The sequence below is a fragment of the Abramis brama genome (assembly GCF_963993115.1).
Source record: "Abramis brama genome assembly, chromosome: 2".
NCBI classification, from domain to species: domain Eukaryota; kingdom Metazoa; phylum Chordata; class Actinopteri; order Cypriniformes; family Leuciscidae; genus Abramis; species Abramis brama.
The window spans coordinates 39,545,859-39,562,427 of record NC_139964.1 but is presented as its reverse complement, the minus strand read 5'-3'; the positions used below and the strand labels follow the sequence as shown (position 1 = coordinate 39,562,427).

The window sequence follows — 16,569 nt, the reverse complement described above, 5'->3', positions numbered from 1 at the left end:
CAGTATCTCCAGGCAGAGTTTTGTGTGGATTCTTGCCAGACTGAGTCGGTCAGATCCCACGGTCGCCACTGCATGTGGCTAGATCAACAGGATCAGGTGTCACAAAAAGACCTATAATGACTTTTAGGACTGAAACATCTCACAATGCTTTTCCTGCAGTTAGTTGGTGTTCATTTGGTACAGTCCTCATATAATAAATTTGCATAACAACATGCTTATTCTAGAGAGACCAGTCTGAAGAACTGTTTGTAGATGGTGGATATGTTAAACAGTCTATAAACTACTTTCTGTTGATCTGTTTGATACATGTATGGATAGTATGAGGAGGTAACAAAACAAAAGAGTGGGACAAATCACAGTGTTCAATATGGCCGCTGTAACATAAAAGTTATGACTTAAAATAATTAAAATAGCCTTTTTGATTTACAGTTGTGGATTTATCAGACTCTTTTATCCAAAACGTTACCAAGATGGCTGTCGATTGAACTGACTTGCCTCAATGGTACATATTAGTGAAATTGGTCAGGATAATCATTTAACGGCTTCTCCATCCAGACATGGTAGTACATGCAGCGTCATTTAAATGGTTCTCCTCTCTCCTTTCAGGCATGGAAGAAGCGATGGTTTGTTCTGCGCAGTGGGAGGCTGACAGGAGACCCAGACGTGCTGGAATATTACAAGAATGACCATGCCAAGAAGCCCATCCGCGTGATCGATCTGAACCTGTGCGAGCAGGTGGACGCCGGTCTTACCTTCAACAAGAAGGACCTGGAGCACAGCTTCATCTTTGACATCAAGACTATCGACCGGATCTTTTACCTGGTGGCAGACACTGAAGAGGAGATGAACAAGTGGGTGCGCTGCATCTGTGATATCTGTGGCTTCAACCCCACTGATACGGAAGGTAAATCATGCCAAATGCAAACACACACCAGAGATATCTAGGGATTATAATTATAAGGATTTTAATAATGATTTCAAACAGTTTCATTTAACAATTCTTTAGTACTTTTGAGGAAGAAATGTATATATAAAAAAAGATATAAAATGCTAAAATATTTAGTTTTGCAATTGGAATTTTTGCCCAAGCTGTCCCTTTCATGATGGGCCATACATTTTCAATAAGAGACAGATCTTGACTGTAGACAGGCAGTCAAGCACATTCACTTTACAGTGTAGATTGTCTGAGAAACCACTCTGTTGTAGCACGTGTAGAGTGAGGCCTGGCATTGTCTTGCTTTCCATGTCTCTGTACAATCCCAACATACGCCTCCATGTCAATGGTGCCTTCACACATATGCACATAAGTCACCCATGCTGTTTCTACTGATGCACCCCCATACCATGACAGATGTTTGCTTTTGCACCTGTCCCTGATGAAAGTCTGGATGGTCCCTTTCGTATTTGGGACTGAGAATTCAATGTCAGTTTTTCGTCAGTGACAGAGAGAACTCTGATTGGCTGTTCAGTTCAGTGAGTGAGTCAGTACATGAGAATAATAGCAAAACAGTGAACAAGTTATCAAGACAGTACAGACAGAAGGCTGTTCTAATTTACGTCATCTTACCTGAGTGTTCCTGGGCGGAATATAGAATATGAATATGGTCAGCATGATTGATATTCAAAACGGTATGCATGCGCTTTTTTATTTACGGTGTGTTTATCTGCAGCCTGCAGTGTCGGTTTCCCTTTTTGAATGACGAATATAGATGAATATATCTGCAGAAATAGACAAATCTCTTTTACACGCAGGCGCAGAACGCGCATGCTGGCTGACAGTCGGCTGTAGTCCTTTCAATGTGTTCAAGCACAGCTTTTTTCGCGACAACACAGTTGGCTTTCATCAGCGCTAGTGTTTGGCATCGGTTTGGTGTGTCCCTACCTAAAAAGAAGCTGAATCGTGGACTCATCTGACCACAGCACACATTTTCATTGTCCTTAAGACCATCTGAGATGAGCTCGGGCCCAGAGAACTTGGCGGCATCTCTCCATATAATTGCTGTACAGTTTTCTCTTTGCATAACAGAGATTCAAGTTGTATTTCTTGATGCAGACTGTTAAGTGACAATGATATTACAAAGTACTCCTGAGCCCATGTGGATATTTTTTAAAGCTGCAGTATGTAACTTTTGGTGCTCTAGTGGTTAATAAACAAAACTGCATGCGTCTTGAGGAAGAACATTGTAGCCGGCGTAACTTCTCTCTGTTTATGTCTATGACGAGTCACGCAGGTACTGGGCTTCTCTGCTGCGGTGGCCACCTGACCGGTCTAAAATAGTCCGAATATAAACACTTATTATAGCTGTACCGTAGTGATTCAGGATAAGACAAAAACACGGTTTGGAAAATGGATTTATGATGTACTCTTGTACATTTTGAACACAAAGTTACGTAGTGCAGCTTTAACAGTAGCATGATGGGTTCATCTAACTTTTATTTAGCCTCTGTCAACTTTTTTTGGAGTGTGTTGCAGCAATCAAAATCTAAATTTGTTTATATTGACAAAATACAATTAAGTTGGCCAGTGAAAACGTATTTTATTTTTTTTGTACTTAAAGGTTCAAGGGAATTGACACATCCCAGATTATTGATTTTATTGTGTTTTACAAAATGTCCCAACTTTTCTGGAATTGGGGTTGTACTAAAAGAGTTCAAAAGATTTTTAAAAAGAAAAATCTTATTGATGGATTCACTCCTAGGCCCTGCTGGCATAATGGTCATTCACTGTAATGCAGATACAAGATTGAAGTGCCAAAGCCTAAAGTGTCCCCCTAAAATTGATTCATTGTAGCACCTCGGGTCTCCATCAGCTCAGCTGTATTGATCTCAGATGCTGTCAGCTCACTGTGGCCTTCTTTAGAAGTGATGTGAAGTCCTGAAGTTTGTGAATGCAGTTGTGGTAAATTATGCTCATGTTGGTTTCTACTTAGGAAGTGCTAATACTTGAGCTACTGGTTTAGAAAACATTTGTGGTTGTACATCTGGCCTTCACTGTTTTCTGAACTTCTACTTGTTTAAAGGATAGAGAGTCGAGAGAAGACAGGACATTTTGGAAAGGAGGAGACAGGGGTGTAACGAAACATAAAAAATTTGTTTAATGCATGCGGTTTGGGAATGTTTTCATTCCGGTGGGGGAAAATCTAAACATAAAATTGCTTATTTTACAATAGAATTATTGCCCTCCCATTCTATTAAACTTTGTCTGTTTGGTGAGCATTATTTGTGCCAGTGCTCCTTCATTGAAGTCTGATTTTTTAAAGCTTTCTGTCAGGATGAGTTTTTATGCAAATTGGAAATATTTGCACAAATTTCTAACATTTATAGATAAGAGCACAACCGTAAGGTGCAAATTACTGCAATACAGTGCACATGACTCTTGACATGAACTCTTTAACAGCATCAGGATAAAATTGTGTTGTGGTTGTTGTTGAGACAGCCTTGTTGATTATTGTAAGATAATATCTAGTTTTGTTGCAGTGTTTGTGTACACTTTTATGGCCTGCTATTCATTCTTTTTCATGCAAGTCCACAAAACATGTGTAAATTACAGATAAATTAAAGTGGAAATGAAGCAGTCAGTCAAGTTTACAATATTTTGTAAACTGATTTCCACTTTAGTAAAAAAAAAAAAAAAATATATATATATATATATATATATATATATATATATATATATATAACAACCATGATTAATGTAACCATTTGAAAGAAAAAGGGATGTTTTGTGCGCCTGACGTCACAGGGTTGGTTGTCTTAACTGAGGTAAATAGATATTCTCTGAGTTAAAAAAAGCATTTCTTTACTTTTTGAACACACTATCGTTCTCAAATGGATGAAGACAAACTTGAAAGAGCTGTTGAGCCCATAATAAGTCATTGCTTGCGCATTTGAGCCGATACTGCAATGTGCCGTCAATTTGCCACTTCTATAATTCAAAGTGACATCAAAAACCACAAATCCCTTTACTGTAAGGCTATAAATGTAATAATACCATGATGTTTCTCTCTTTCATTCACTCTGATAAACTGTTTAAATCAGTGAATTGATGGAGCACTGTAAAAAAAATGTTTTTGTTTTTAATGATTTAAAACAACTTTTCACAAATCGTTTGCCAAATCACATATATCAATAACTACAGAGTGTCTTCATGTTCTGTTTTCGCTGGAGGAAAACTATCTATCTATCTATCTATCTATCTATCTATCTATCTATCTATCTATCTATCTATCTATCTATCTATCCATCTATCTTTTTGAAAATGTGAGACACATTCTCATGTTCTTTTTTGCTACATTGATAATATATCATATAAAGAAATGCCCAAGCAGTTTCGGACATTTAATTTGGTCTGTTTTGAGACACACAGGGTTTTGCCATTATTAGCCACCAACACTAAACAGGGTACAGTGATTGCAAATATGTAGGGGGGTTTTCCATGGCTTGGATGATTCAGCAGCTAGCCTGACAAACAAGAGCGGGAGGGGGAGAAGAATGAGGGAAGGAGGAAAATGGGAAAAAACTGAAGAGACCGAAAGAGACAAAGTGGCCCTGACAGCCTTGAGCTGCCTGCACTTAGAGAGAGTCAAATGCAACCCAGTGAGTGAGTGGGTGTGTGTGGGTGTCAATGTGTGTGCGCACAAGTGGTGTGTTTGTGTGCGTTTTACTGAATAACTGAAAGCAGAGTTTGAAGAGAGACTTGTACAAAAACACGCACAACCACCCCGTCAGCTGCACTCCACTGACCTTGAGAGTAGGCTGTTCAAAGAGAGATGGAAATAAAAATAAAAAGTCAGAGATAAAGAAAACTCTTTTAAAAGAACATGGACAAAAAAGCTTTACAAGTTATCCTAGATGGCACATAAAAACCGAGACTCCGTCATGGATTAGTGGCGCTTTCTTATTAGCGTCTTGTATTCAGGGTTCCTCTCTACGCAGTTCTGCACGTTCACACGGCCTGTGTAGGATGCCAGCCTTAACCTTCATCAGTTCCTTTACAAAAACATGTAATTCTTCTTTGCTCTCGATTTTAATCTTATCTTCAACATATCTAAATATTTGGCCATAATCTGGCCATACAATACAAACTCAACCCTCTGGGGTCTGAGGTGTTTTCTGAGTCCTGGTTTTTTTTTGACATGTCGTGACATTTGTGCTTATTTCTGATACTTATAACAATTTCATAGCAACAGTCTGATTACACTGTATTCAGTATAAACTCTGCTACAATAATATGTAGGCAGCAAGAATGTAAAAGTTGGTAGTTTGGAGAAAATGGCGTGAATGATCATGCATATTGATATTGATTACAAAGACCCCTCCCCTAATGACCCTGTCAGCTGAATGGGACAAGTAAGAATGCAAAGAGAATAAAAGAATTTCTGTTTGATTGTTTGTATTTTATTTACAACACAACACAATCCAAATACATAACAAAGGACAAAAGGCATATTATTGAGCACACTGATGAGACTTGAACAGTCACACTCTGTGCCATTCCTAGAACACTTTCCTGTTCAACATACCTGTCATTTCCAAAGTGTTTGCTTTTTCTTTGCCATGTTCATGCAGAAGCTTGCTGATGTTGGAACAACACTCTTAGAGAATAACAGTTTGAAGAGACTTTTTTGAAAGTTTGAGTCAGCAGGACTCATCAGTGGCATCTGGTCCCTGTAAAAAACAACAAAACAACTGTGAACATGCTGATATCAGGAGAAAATAGCTGCACGATTTGTTGGGGGGTGGGGGTGGGGAATCTAATTGTGATTTTTCTGGTAAAATTGATTTAAAATTCACAAACAACAAAAATATAAAGAACACCAGATTTGTTGTATCTACATGTAGGGCTGCATAAAATAACAACAATAATTAAAGCTGCAAGCAGCGATGAAAAGGGCCCTCGCACCCGTGCCACCGCCACCCGGCGCCTTTAGGAAAACAGAGCACGGTGGGCAGTATGTAAATAGGAGGACCATGTCAAAGTAATTTGTATTTGCCACACTTCCTGCTACCAGCAGGTGGCGCTATTGCTATAACCGAATATGAGCATGGTCATGTGTTCAGGACAGGACTCTTATCAAACATGTGAAGTTTGGGGCAGATTGGACATCGTATGCCTGAGTTACTGCAGGCTGTCTGTGGTTGCCTAGCAACATCGGAACTGCAAGCAACATTAATATTGAACTTATCTGATCATGCATATATCACCAAAAGGCCGAAATTGGGTGTACGTTTTTTCAGGCCGCCGAGGGCACACCCTTCGACGAAAACTCAAGATCTTCGCAATTTAACGTTGCAAAGGCCTTAAGATTACACTCACCAAATTTGAAGAGGATCAGATCAAAACTGTAGGAGGAGTTTGTTAAAGTACAACATCAGGAAATGGCAAAAACTGCCCAAAATCTGAGAGGAAGTTCAAAATAGCTGACTTCCTGTTGTGTTTAGGGCTATGCTCCAAGAGACTTTTTTGTAGGTATTGGGTCATTACATGTATGTACCAAATTTCATACCTGTACGTGAAACCTAGAGCCGGGGCAAAATGTGGGGGCAATAATTTACTGAATTTGCGCCACTTCTGAAGCGTGTGCAAAGTTTCATGAGTTTTCGAGCACGTTAAGGCCCTCTAAAAAGCTATTCACTTTGGAGAAGAAGAAGAAGAAGAATAAACGGAGCAAAAACAATAGGGTCCTCTCATCATCGGTGCTCGGGCCCTAATAATAATAATTTTACTTTACAGAAAACATTTATTTTTTAGGAAAATGCAGGCGGTCTATAACTATAAATCATTAGAAAGGAACTCTTCAGTACACTAGAGAAAAATAAATGTTACTTCAAACTCACTTTATAACTTCATAACATATGAAAACATTTGGAGTAAAAACATGTCTGGCAATAGTTCAACTAGTACAAGTTTATGTAACAACACGTTAACTAATGTAAGCAAATTGCTTACCTCCACTGGATCACGTTCGTCTTCTTCTGAGGTAAACCAAACTCGATGAAAGGAATGAAGAAGTTTGATGCTTTGTTTACTGAGATGATGGGGGCGTTTACAGGTTTGCCTGCCTCACATTTGGACGATTAGCGCGTCAAAGGCTGCGCAGCCTGTGAGCGTGGTCACATTAAAAATAATGAGCAAGTCTTGAGAAACTGAACCCCTCGTTGGTTTCATACGAATTATATAAACAGAGAATTTTTGTTTTTGACATGAATTACTTCATTTAAAAGAAGCTTCAAGCTTTCCAGAGACATATCTCTCATGTCAGTGTGGCAAGTATTCGCTGAGTTAGTTTGTTTTCTGATGCGTTTCAGAATGGACTTCACTGAGAGCGAGACTCGTTTGTTTTCTTTATTTTGCGAAAAGCACAACATTTTGTTTTTGTTGTGAGTGGACACAACGTGACCGCCGACCCCAGGGGGTTAAAGACACCATGAAATCAGATGAGGAACTTTGTTGTTTTTAGTCTATATCTATTAGCTTTTAAGTTAATGTTAATGCTAGTGTACTCATAAAAATGGTCAAATTAACTTTGAGGATACACACATTTTTTCTTTTTTCTTTTGGAAAAATAGACCAAAAATGTTCACAAACCATTTTGTCCAATCAAATTTTCCTTCTCCCAAATAAACCTGTAGCCAATAAGAAGCCCCAAGAAGCAAATCATCACTTGGACTATGATATAACTTAAGCCTATTGGCGTTTTATTTTTTATTTTTATTGCAGCCTTCAATATTGCTACATTCACACCATGTCGTAATTGACAATTACAAGATAACAACACAATGACGTTTTTCTGAGCTCTCTGAAAATTTAGAGTTTACAAGTTGTAATTACGAGTTCTACAAGGACAAGAACTCTTTTTACAAGTCGGAATCTCATAATTATGGTAATTCGGACATGTCCGTCACTTTTAAAGCAGGGCTCGACTTTAAGCCTTTTCATGTGCTTGTCCTTCATTGAATCTGTCATTCACAAAAAAGTTACTTGTCGGAAATTATTATTATTTTATTTTTTTTGCATTGTAAATAGAATTTATTATGAACTAATATTCTCATCACTGTCAAATAAGCTTTGATATAATAAATCTGCATAGTCATATGCACCTGCATCTTTAAAGGTAGGCAATGCATGTTTCATCTTTCATTTTAAATTCCTAAATTTGATCAATAAATTCAGTTAGATTAAGATGACACTATAGGTCTGTTACCTTAGGTAGGGCTGATCATATTAAATCATTTACTTTAAATTACTAAAAATTACTAATGAAATTGTTTTAAATATTTTTGAATATACAAGTAAGAAACGTTGGAATCGTTACTGAATCATTCAGTAATGAAAACACAGTTGAGAAGTGCTGTGAGATGCACCATCATTCTACTTTGATCTTTGTTTGGAACTATTTTCGCTGCTGAAACAGAACAAAAACAGTCAATATTGTGTCTAAAATGTAAGTGACTTAATTTGAACTGTTAATTTGAACTGAACTTTACTGCGTAAAGTACACAGGAAGTAAAACTGCACTTGTCAAGCAATTTCATGGGGTATTTAAGCTTCTTTGCATTTAAGCTTTTTGCATACATTTTTGCATACAGTATGTTGCTCGCTGTTGATTTCCATAAATAAATGCAACATTTAGTTTTAAAATAAAGGAAAAATGTGTTTGCAATAATGCACTTACATTCGAGGCGCATTTGGAAAATGTCTGCGAAATCACTACGATAAGGCAAACCTTTAAATCAAACAGGGTCATGGAACTAAGACCCTAACTATCAATTAATGTCATATAAAACTTGGTAACACATGTTTTTATTGACACGTCTCTGCATATTTTTCAGTTGAATTTGTAATTATGAAATATTCTATAAATATTCCAGAAAACATAAGGCATTAATTGAGTAACAAATTGTTTTTTTAATAAAATAATGAATAAATACATGCATACATAAAATAATTAATTAATAAAACTGCTTTATTTATTTATTTTACGAATATACCCCTCAACCATACATCTGAGTTTCATTTGATCAGTTCACACTTCTTTTTGCACTTAGCTCACCAGATGTCAGCCCGTGGAGACACTTATACTAATCACAATACTATTTTTTTGTTTTGATACAGGGATGTCTTCAGTAAAAGCTTTTGATTAAAGCAGTGTTATCCTTAGTTTGATCTAATCTGAAGTGTATCTCAAAGCTTGTGATCTCCTAAAGTGTAAAGCCTAATGCTAATCTCTCCTCTCTGTTCTTTCTAAAGACTCCACAAAGGTCTCTCACCAAGTAAATGTTCCAGGGGGTCTGGTGGTGGATATGGCCCCTAGTGGAGGGCCGGGAGGAGCCTTAGGGGCTTCTGCACTGGCCAACCTGCCTCCTCCCTACCAGCCCGTCAGCATTAGACCACTGGGGTCCTCCTCCAGTCTGGATGAGCCTCAGGACTACCTTTGGCTACTCAACTGTGAGAGCAAGAAACCTGAGCCTAATAGGTAAGACTTGAAACACATCACACTGCATCACAGATTAGAACATGGCTCATCCAATAATTTGTAATATAGGTCTGTTACTGTTTTGAGTTTGTTTTTAAACCAAGGGTTATGCAATGTGAATGCCGCCCACCTCTACTAAGAGGCTCCTAGGTCCATTCAGGTGCTATGGGTGAACATCTGGATATAAGGGGCTCATTGTGTGTATTTGTGTGTGGTGTAGTCCAGTCGCTCCTCTTTCTCTAGGGGAGGAGGAGCAGGAATACCTGCTTTTGGAGGAGTGTGAGAGCCGGAGCGCTGCTCCTGACAGTCAGTGAGTGAAGAGCATCAGTGTGAAGAATACAGTACTAAACCACACACATTTGGCCAGCAGCCTGCACACTTATTACAATAACTTACTAAAACAAATATTTTACTGAGCAAAATGGGTTGGTATTTGTGTATGTGTAGTTTTAACTGGGACTTGTGTGAAATGTGATGTGCATGGTTGTGTTTGGCACTAACCTTGCCAGTTCTAGCTGTATATCTAGAAGCTTATTATTACACACACTTCGAAATACTTGATATCGATTGGTTAAACGTTGCCATCTGTGGTCAAATATTGTGTAATGATCATTAAACTGGATATTTGACCATTGTCACTGGGAACCAGTCTGTGGCACTCGACTAGTTTGGTCTTCAATGACACTGTTGACTATACTATCATAATACTAACATCACAAATCAAAATTTTAGGTGTTTTTTTGTAAAGGTGCATTTAGTAGTTGTTTAGCTTGCGTTGGTATTGCTGTTCTTCATGGACTGTACAGATGCCACAGTGGTGTTAGACGCTGCACTGCCATCTCTCACTGTGGATCAGCATGATTGTCTCTGAGTTTTATGTTAATTACTCTGATAGTAGTGAGTTTAAAGCCCGGGACACACCAAGCCGACGGTCGGCCGTCGGGCAGTTTTTGTGCGTCGCCCGACTTAGTTTTCTCAGTGTGTTCCGCGTAGTCGGCTGAAATTGGTCCTCGTTGGCTTTTTTTCAGCCGATTCAACATGCGTCGGGCCGTCGGTGAGAGAGAGAACTCTGATTGGCTGTTCAGCTTCGTGAACGAGTCAGTGCACGAGAAGAATTGCAAAACAGAGCAAAGAAGTAAAAATGGTACAGATAGAAGGCTGTTCTAATGTTACGTCATCTTACCTTAGTGTTCCTTTGCAAATATTTCAATATTAACATGAGCGGAGTGGACTAAAGAAAGTGTTTAGCAGGACTGATATTCAAAACGGTAAGCACGCACTGCTTTATGGTTTGTGTATCTGCAGCCTGCAGCGTCGGTTTCCCTTTTTGAATGATGAATATAGATGAATATATCATCAGAAATAGACAGTTGTCTCATTTACACACAGGTGGAGAACACGCATGCTAGCTGACAGTCGCCTGTAGTTCATGTGCAGCTTTTTCCCTCGACGCAGTTGACGCGAGGCGACAACACGGTCGGCTTTTATCAGCGCTAGTTCTTTGGCGTCGGTTTGGTGTGTCCCGGGCTTTAGAGAGTGTTCTGTTCTAGAATTAATTCCCTTTACCTGTCCAACAAAAAAGAATCAACATGGGCATCACTGCTTAGGATTAGGAGAGGGGTGATCTGCACCATATATAATTATTTAGAAAGTTTTTATAGGTGACAGTCTTTGGCTGAATCCCAATTCTCTGTCTTACCCCTTCCCCTTACCCCTTCCCCTTAGTTTTGCACGTTCACGTGAGAGTAAGGGCTATCCCAATTCTCATTTTGTTCAAGGGGTAGGGCTAAGGGGAAGGGGTAGATACCCCTTAAAACCAAGAATTTTCGCGAGCTTACTTGAAACCAAGGGGTACCCAGAATGCACTGCGCAACCGGCAACAATGGCGGGCATACCATCAAGAAAGTCTCATTTTCGGCTTAAATGATTGATTGAAAAATTATGACAGTCTTGTTTTGTGCTCTACACAGTCATGTACATATATATTTGCATCGATACATTGCTGGTTTGCACAATCAGTCCCGCATTTCTCTGACTAATGTCCGGGATTCGGCTTTTGCTTTCTACAGTCGCCATTCATTATGTGTAACTAGGGATGGGACGGTATGAAAATTTTATATCACGATTATAGTGACCAAAATTATCGCGATTATCAATATTATCACGGTGTTGTTAAAACGAGATGAAAGTGTTCAAAAAGAGTTGATGATCACACTGAAGACATTTCAACAAGTTTTATATTTGAAAATCAACAAACAACAAATAAAACAAGCAGCTCTATGCACTTTTTAGAGCAAGATTCTATTATGTGGCATTTCCTTCCTTATAATGACGGTCGTCAATAGCAACGCATTATAACACCGCGCACATCCATTGTAACGGCCACCTAGTGTTAAGTAGTGTTCATGACATGAATGTTGATGTGCCTTTAAGATAACTTCTTCTATGGCGTACGTTATTGTATGTATGCTGTTTTTATGTGAGCGCGCACGCACAGTGAGAGTGAGATTGCTCGCGCAAAGAGGAAGATGGCCGCTCTACAGCTGACCGTTGTTTTATTATAATGTGTTTACTTCCACTTTGATTTGTAGCGTGTTTTAGAGTGTTTTCTTTTCCCTTTTAACATTCGCTCTTCGACATGTAGCCTATGTGAAGAGTGTGCTTAACTGAGAGAAAACATCTATAAAAGTCTCGTGGAACTAACGTTACCAGTTCATTTGCACTGTCTTGTATTCTTCATCTGGGCAGACTTCAAACTGACAGACGTTACACCATGTATCACAACGGACGCGCTCTCTCGTTTCATTCAAATACAACTTGCCGTCTCCGTTTTTAATTGTATTGAAAATTATATCAGAGTTGATTTATTGTTTACAGAGTTTGATAATATTGTTGTGATCATCTTGTCTGAACGATTGTTTTGTACGCTTATTTATAAACAGGTAAGATTTAAAACATTAATCTCAATTCAATGTCCCCATAATTATGTGGTAAAAAAAAAATAGGTGTAATAAGTGTATAATGATTATATATTATTATCCCTTAAATGTCACTCTTAAGTCTTGTTAGAACTTGTTCGTTCGTCTTTGGCTCAAAGCTGCTGCGAACTTTTCTTTGCGTAAGCTTCACGTTTATTTCAAGTGATTGATATAAAATAGTTCAACTTAAAACAACATTTTATGCCCAATTATTTCCCAGACGTAGTTTTGGTATTGAGGTCAAAGTTAACTTGCCTTGCGTTCGCTATACAACAGTTAATGGTCACACAAGACGACTCGGCAGATCTGAAGTTCCCCCCTATTGCAGCGACCTTTCTTGTGCATGTTCTGCTGACAGGGTGACCATCCTCGATTAGCCTAAGTTTCCCTCAGGACTTTTGTTAAAGCCAAAATATGACCACACCTCAGAATTGGTTCTGAAAAATCTCCCGAGCACGGTCACTGCCTTCCACAATTCCTTCTTGAATAAAAAAAACAACAACAACATTGCGCGCTGCGCCTGCGTCAGACTGTTGCTGGCTGAACAGGATCTAAAATCGCGATAATCAAACACGGTTTTAATGATAATTAAATTTTAAACGATATTACTAACCGTCAGTACATTTTATCGTGGTTTATAGTGAAACCGGTAATCGTCCCATCCCTATGTGTAACGTTTCATTATTTGACACTGACATGTATGTGCCAGCTTTGCAGGTCATGTATTCAGCTTCAAACGGATCCCGACTGATACGAAAACACAGGAATTTAAGCAATAAACGTACATAAACCGATCACTTGTTTAGCATTCATGTACGTTAAACACTACATTCAGATTCACCGATTTGAATGAATTCAGTCCGATTGAAACAACAACCTGTGCATATAAACATAATGAATAGCGACGGCAGAAAGCAAAAGCCGAATCCCGGACATTTTGGGTGATCCCGAAATCCAGGCGACATGTCCGGGAAAAAGATATGTGCTTTACATATTGTAACGCGTTGTGTTAGGAGGGAAACAAAATAAGGATAGCTCGCAGCTGAAGTATTAGGCCAGACAGACTCACGGAGGCGATTCACTCGCAATTTATTGACAACTCCTGCAACTGTCTGCCACACGCTCCACATTGCCTTCCACAGCTTCACTCAATAAAACAAAGCAAGAATAATGAGCATCAACACAGAAATGACCCACATACATGGGGTTGTTCGAGGCGCACGGCACAATACCATTCAGAGTACAGCCCGTTCAACAGAGAGCGCACAGCTCTTAAAGGGGCCAGCCATACTTATTTCCACTCGTTACAATATACTGTCCTGTATCACACAGGGACGCCGGAGTATGATGTATGATGACGTAACCAAGTGGCGTCTCATTTCATAGGGGTATGTTTTCACCCCTAGCGCTTACCACTCGGTTTCGAGGGACAAGGGCTTAGGGGTAAGACGAAGGGGTAGGGGTAGGGGAAGGGGTAAGACAGAGAATTGGGATTCAGCCTTTATCTCATTTGAATACACACCATTAAAGTGACTCTTCACAAAAGCACTTTTTATTTTTTAATGTGTAAAACTTTTTAAATTAGCACCAACCTATTGGATGCACCTTTAAATGCCAAGTTGCTGTGTAATAAGTTGGATAATATAGTCATCTTGTCATTATTTCAAAATTAAACCACTTTAGGATTCAGTTATTATGCAGTAATTACCGTCTGACTGTACCTTTTACATTTTAAATGCCAGTTAATTCAAACTGAGATTTGTATATTGAAGTTAAGTCTAATTTGTATTGTGATTTTTCATAACAATGAAAGCTATTTTCAGGCAGCATGTTGACATGAATAGCGTGGTATGTGTTTGAGGAGGTGTTTTCATCTTTGTAGTGATGAACAGCAAGTTTGTTGTAATATATTCAGTTTGTGTTATTTAACTGACAGTTGGTATCTTTGCAGGGCCCATGGCGACTGCTCCAAGTCTACCTCTTCCGAACCCGACTGTAATGACAACCTCCCTTCCCACTACACGCCCACCTCCTCCTTTTCTAAGCACGCCTCGATCAATGGTTTCTTTCCTACCCAGCATGCCGCTGGGCTCTATGATTCTCCTCCTTCGCGGGGGCAGTCGTTGTCGGCCGACTCGCAGGGCCTGTACCACCTACCCCGAAGTTACTCTCAGGACACTGTGCTACTGCCGAAGTCGGCATCCTCCCCTCCCGCTCCTGACAGTGAGCCTGGTGAACTCTATGTCTTTAACACGCCTGGTCGTAAACCCTCCTTAGAAGCCCAGTTACGGAACTTGTCGGTCAGCTATGATATTCCACCCACACCTGGAAGCAACTGCACCTACCAGGTTCCCCGTACAGCCGGGGTGGAGGCTGTTTCAGGGGCCTCAGACGTGGTACCGCCCCCTCGCCCGCCCAAGCCTTTACTGACCGCTGGATCAGTCCCACCTGAGCGGTCGCCCACGGACACGTATGTGGTGCCACGGTCAGTGTCTGAGACGGATGGGAATTACTGTGTGCCGTCTAGTGCAGGAGGGAACAAAGCACTAAGAAGCAACACTATTGGTACAATGGATTCTTCACGCCTGCGTAAAGGTGAGAGGATATGAAAATGTTAAAGCAAATGTTCAGTAACAATATACGTAAGCTACAATTCTAAAGAAGTCTAATTATGAATGCAGGGAATGTCACTTTGGCTTCTAGATAACGTGCATAGATGTAACAGCAGTATGTACTGACTCCATGCAGAACTTTATAATGGTTGAGTAAATGGAGTACTTTTTTTTTAAAATAAATAAATACTTATTACAATAATTACTTGTTTCAATACATTTCTGTTTTAAATAAATGCTGTTCTTTTGAACTCTCCATTAAAGAATCCAAAAAAGAAAATCACAGTTTCCACAAAAATATTAAGTATCACAACTGCTTTCAAAATTGATAATAATAAGAAATGTTCCTTGAGCACCAAAATCAGCATATTAGAATGATTTCTGAAGGATCATGTGACACTGAAGACTGGAGTAATGGCTGCAGAAAATTCAGCTTTACCATCACAGGAATATATTTTAAAATTGTATTAAAATAGAAAACGGTTGTTTTAAATTGTAATAATATTTCGAATTTTGATCAAATAAATGCAACCTTGGTGAGCATAAGAGCATAGCGACCCCAAACCTCTGAATGCTTGTGTATAATAATTATTTATATTGTAAATATTTGGGGCTGTAAGGCATTTTGCATTGTAGTAATTGATTTTACTACAGGTTTGTTCTGTCTGATTGACAGTTATGTGTTAAGCATCCTATAGTAAAGCGGATAAAGGATTAATGTACGAGTGGTGTAATTAATAGGATTGGATCGCTTGGAATTTGGAAAAGACACCTTGACAAACCTTGTCAATATTTATTTTTATAAAAATTCTTATATATTTGTTTTCTTACAGTTGGCCAGAATGTACTGTGGATATCTTTATTTTGGGATCCTAAATATTGATTATTGTCTCATTGCCTCATAAATCATTCTCTCAGGATGTTTTAATAGAAGGCTGTTTGTGCTGCAACAAAGGAGTCATGTAGTCATGAGTGGGGACCTCTAGTGTTGTTTGGTGGTATTGCAACATCTTGTTTACATACACTCCCTTCTTCACAGATGCCTCCATAATAAATGCACAACCAGATACCATAACTATGTATGTATGCATGTATGTTTGGGGGAGAGTAAGAATTTTTTTAAATAAATTAATATTTTTATACAGCAAGGATGCATAAGTTGACCAAGTGACAGTATAGACTTTCACATTGTTATAAAACATTGTATTTAAAATAAATATATCTATTCTGAACTATCTAAGACTATTATTTGATAATCCTGAAAAAAGGGTTTCTACAAAAAAATTAGCAGCAGTTTTCAACATTGATAATAATAAGAAATGTTTCTTGTGCACCAAATCAGCCTATTAAAAGGATTCTGAAGGATCATGTGACTCTGAAGACTGGAGTAATGATGCTGAAAATTCAGCATTGCCATTAGAGAAATAAACTTCATTTTAAATTGTATTAAACTGAAATCAGTTCTTTAAAATTGTAATAATTCACATTATTACTATAATGTTT

The 16,569-nt window shown here is 38.7% G+C and overlaps 1 protein-coding gene across 9 annotated transcripts in view; it reads left to right on the top strand.

Annotated features, from left to right (window-relative positions):
* gab1 (GRB2-associated binding protein 1) overlaps nt 1–16,569 on the top strand; it is a 92,036-nt gene that overhangs the window by 60,346 nt on the left and 15,121 nt on the right. For all 9 annotated transcript variants that reach the window (XM_084099021.1, XM_084099020.1, XM_084099019.1 and 6 more), the window contains 3 exons: nt 607–904; nt 9,251–9,476; nt 14,406–15,049. In XM_084099021.1, the coding sequence (XP_083955147.1) occupies nt 607–904; nt 9,251–9,476; nt 14,406–15,049 (1,168 nt within the window). The remainder of the gene's footprint in view (nt 1–606; nt 905–9,250; nt 9,477–14,405; nt 15,050–16,569) is intronic.